This window comes from Myotis davidii, unplaced genomic scaffold (assembly GCF_000327345.1).
Source record: "Myotis davidii unplaced genomic scaffold, ASM32734v1 scaffold355, whole genome shotgun sequence".
NCBI lineage: Eukaryota > Metazoa > Chordata > Mammalia > Chiroptera > Vespertilionidae > Myotis > Myotis davidii.
Window position 1 is genome coordinate 952,478 of NW_006286818.1, and position 2,760 is coordinate 955,237.

General features: G+C 61.9%; 1 protein-coding gene across 1 annotated transcript in view; it reads left to right on the forward strand.

Annotated features, from left to right (window-relative positions):
- Positions 1 to 662: 662 nt before the first annotated feature.
- The window catches only part of MCAM (melanoma cell adhesion molecule), a 6,165-nt gene continuing 4,067 nt past the window's right edge, over positions 663 to 2,760 (forward strand). Inside the window, exons 1-4 of the mRNA XM_015560628.1 lie at positions 663 to 1,117; positions 1,204 to 1,411; positions 1,616 to 1,686; positions 1,777 to 1,871. Coding sequence (XP_015416114.1) covers positions 812 to 1,117; positions 1,204 to 1,411; positions 1,616 to 1,686; positions 1,777 to 1,871 — 680 coding nt within the window. The 5' untranslated portion in view covers positions 663 to 811. The remainder of the gene's footprint in view (positions 1,118 to 1,203; positions 1,412 to 1,615; positions 1,687 to 1,776; positions 1,872 to 2,760) is intronic.

Sequence of the window (2,760 nt, forward strand, 5' to 3'; positions counted from 1 at the left end):
TGTGCCCGGGGCTGACAGCCTCCCGAGCGGACTGCATTTCTGGGGAAAAGGCTCAATCCGGCTCTGCAGCCTCCGCAGGTCCAGACGCCCTGTCCCGCTCTCCTAGACCTTCTCCCGGGTGTGGGCCATGGGTCGGTGGAGGTTTCTGCTGGGGGCTGAGGGCCACTCCGTCTGTCCTTGTCTGGGAGCCAGGCCAGGGCCACAACCCGGAGTCCAGGAGATGGGGCCCCGAGTCCAGGCGGATGGGACCCCCAAGTCCAGGAGGTGGGGTCCCCGAGACCAGGCGGATGGGACCCCCAAGTCCAGGAGGTGGGGTCCCGAGTCCAGGCGGATGGGATCCCCAAGTCCAGGCGGATGGGATCCAGTGACATCACCTCCGAATGGAGCCGGTAGCAGGCTGGCAGCACTGGCGTCACCCCTGTCCACTGCCAGGCCATGTCTTGAACCCTGTGAGAGACTCTGACCCCTCCATACTTACAAGATTCCCAGAATGGGCCCCTGAGTGTGTGGGATGTTCATGAGGTGCTGCTGAAAGGGGAGCTTCTGACCAGGATTGGACCAGTGGGTCTTGTGAGAATCTTGGGAGGGGCTTGGGGGGGGGAGGCAAAGGGGAGAGGAGTGGTCTTCTCCTGGGTGTGGGGACACAAAGGGGCCTGTGTGCCCCAGCCTGGCACATGCCCTGCATTCCCACCCTCTGAGCTCACTCGGGGGAGGGGCCTGGAAGGAAAGGGGCCTTCTCTTGGCCTGGAGCCCAGTCGCCCCTCTGCCAGCCTCATCTGGGAGGTGCCTGGCGCTCTGGGTCTCTGCTCCAATGACCAGAGATGACCATCCAACGCCCTTGAACTGGGAGGGGGCTGGCCACAGGCGAAGGGAAGAGAGTGGTCGAGGCTTAGGAGAGGACTGGGCCGGAAGAACAGCTGCAGGAGCAGGGTGGGAGGAGGGATGGGGAGCAGCTGGAGCCGAAGCAGCTGCTGGGTGTCCTCTCGTCCCAGGTGTGCTTGGAGAGGCCGAGCCGCCGGAGCCCGAGCTGGTGGAGGTGGAGGTGGGCAGCACAGCCCTCCTGCAGTGCGGCCCCTCCCGTTCCCAGGACAACCTCAGCAACGTGGACTGGTTTTCCGTGAGTGCCAAGGCTCCAGAGGGCAGCAGCGGGGGGCTGTCCCCTCCTGTGGCCAGGACCCCACCTCCCCTGCGCCTCCCCCTTAGGTTCACAAGGAGAAGCCCACACTCATCTTCCGCGTGCGCCATGGCCTTGGTCAGAGTGAGCCCGGGGAGTACCAGCACCGGCTCAGCCTTCAGGATGCAGGGTCTACTCTGGCCCTGACCCACGTCACCCCTCACGATGAGCGTGTCTTCCTGTGCCAGGGCAAGCGCCCTCCGTCCCAGGAGCACCGCCTCCAGCTCCGCGTCTACAGTGAGTGCCTGGTGGGCGGTGCGGTCAGATGGAGTGGGCGGGGCGAGTGGGATGGAGGGGGCGGGGCTAGTAGGATGGAGTGGGCGGGGCGGCTGGAGTGGGCAGTGCCGGTCAGATGGAGGGGGCGGGGCTAGTAGGATGGAGTGGGCTTGCGGGTGGGAGGGAGCGCTGCTCCAGGCCCCTCCCTGTCTCTCTCCCGCCCAGAAGCTCCAGAGGAGCCGAGCATCCAGGCCAATGCCTTGGGCATTTCGGTGAACAGCAGGGAGCCTGAGGAGGTGAGGTGCCCAGGTGGCCAGGTGGGAGGAGGAGCGGAGGTGGGGTTTGGCGAAGCTAGGTCTCGGGGGGACTCGCCCTGTCCTTCTTAGGTTGCTACCTGTGTGGGGAGGAATGGGTACCCCGTCCCTCAAGTCATCTGGTACAAGGACGGCCGGCCTCTGAAGGAGCAGAAGAACCGTAAGTAGCCCTCTCAGCCTCTGAAAACCACCTTACATTTTACTTTTATTTTTTAAAAAGTGCACAATAATACTTGAAAATATTTTCATAAGATTTTAAACTTTTTTGTTGTTGTTAATCCTCACCTGAGGATATTTTTTCTTATTGATTTTTAGAGAGAGTGGGGGAGGGTGAGAGAGAGATCGATGTGAGAGAGACACATCAATTGGTTGCCTCCCGCATGCTCCCCCCTCCCCCCAAACCGGCTGGGAATCAAGCCTGCGACCGAGGTCGGAGGCACGTGCCTTTGACAGAGAATCTGACTGAGACTGAACCCTTCAGTCCGCGAGCCAGTGCTCTAACCATTGAGCCTGGCCAGGGCTGTTTTCATGCCCCGCCCCAGACTCGCCTGCCCTGGAATTCATCTCTGCTGAGCGTGTGTACTTCCCAGCCTATTTCTGTGTACTTCCTCACATGTATACAGACCTAGCAATATAGAGGCTTTTGTTTTTTATTGCCTACATCAGTGGCTCTCGGTCAGGGGCGATCTTTCCCCCTCCAGGGTATTTCAGTGTCTGGAGGTATTTGTGGTTGTCACGAATGGAGGCGCGCGCTTGGCATCTAGTGGGTAGAGGTCGGGGTGCTGCCAAACATCCCACCAGCACGGGACAGCCCCAGCGAGGGATGGTCAGGTCCTCCGCGTGGGGTGCCGAGTGGAGGGCCGCCCAGGGGCGCTGTGTCGCACACACCGCACAGCTGGGCTTTCCCTCGGACGGCAGCGCGGAAGCCCTTGGGTTCCGCCTGCAGCGCTCCCTGGTTGCTGCTTCTCCCTTTCGTCCCTGCAGCACTTGGCACACATGGTCTTGGGGAGGGAGTCTGGGGGTGGAGGGGTGCAGCTGGCATCCTTCGGGTACAGG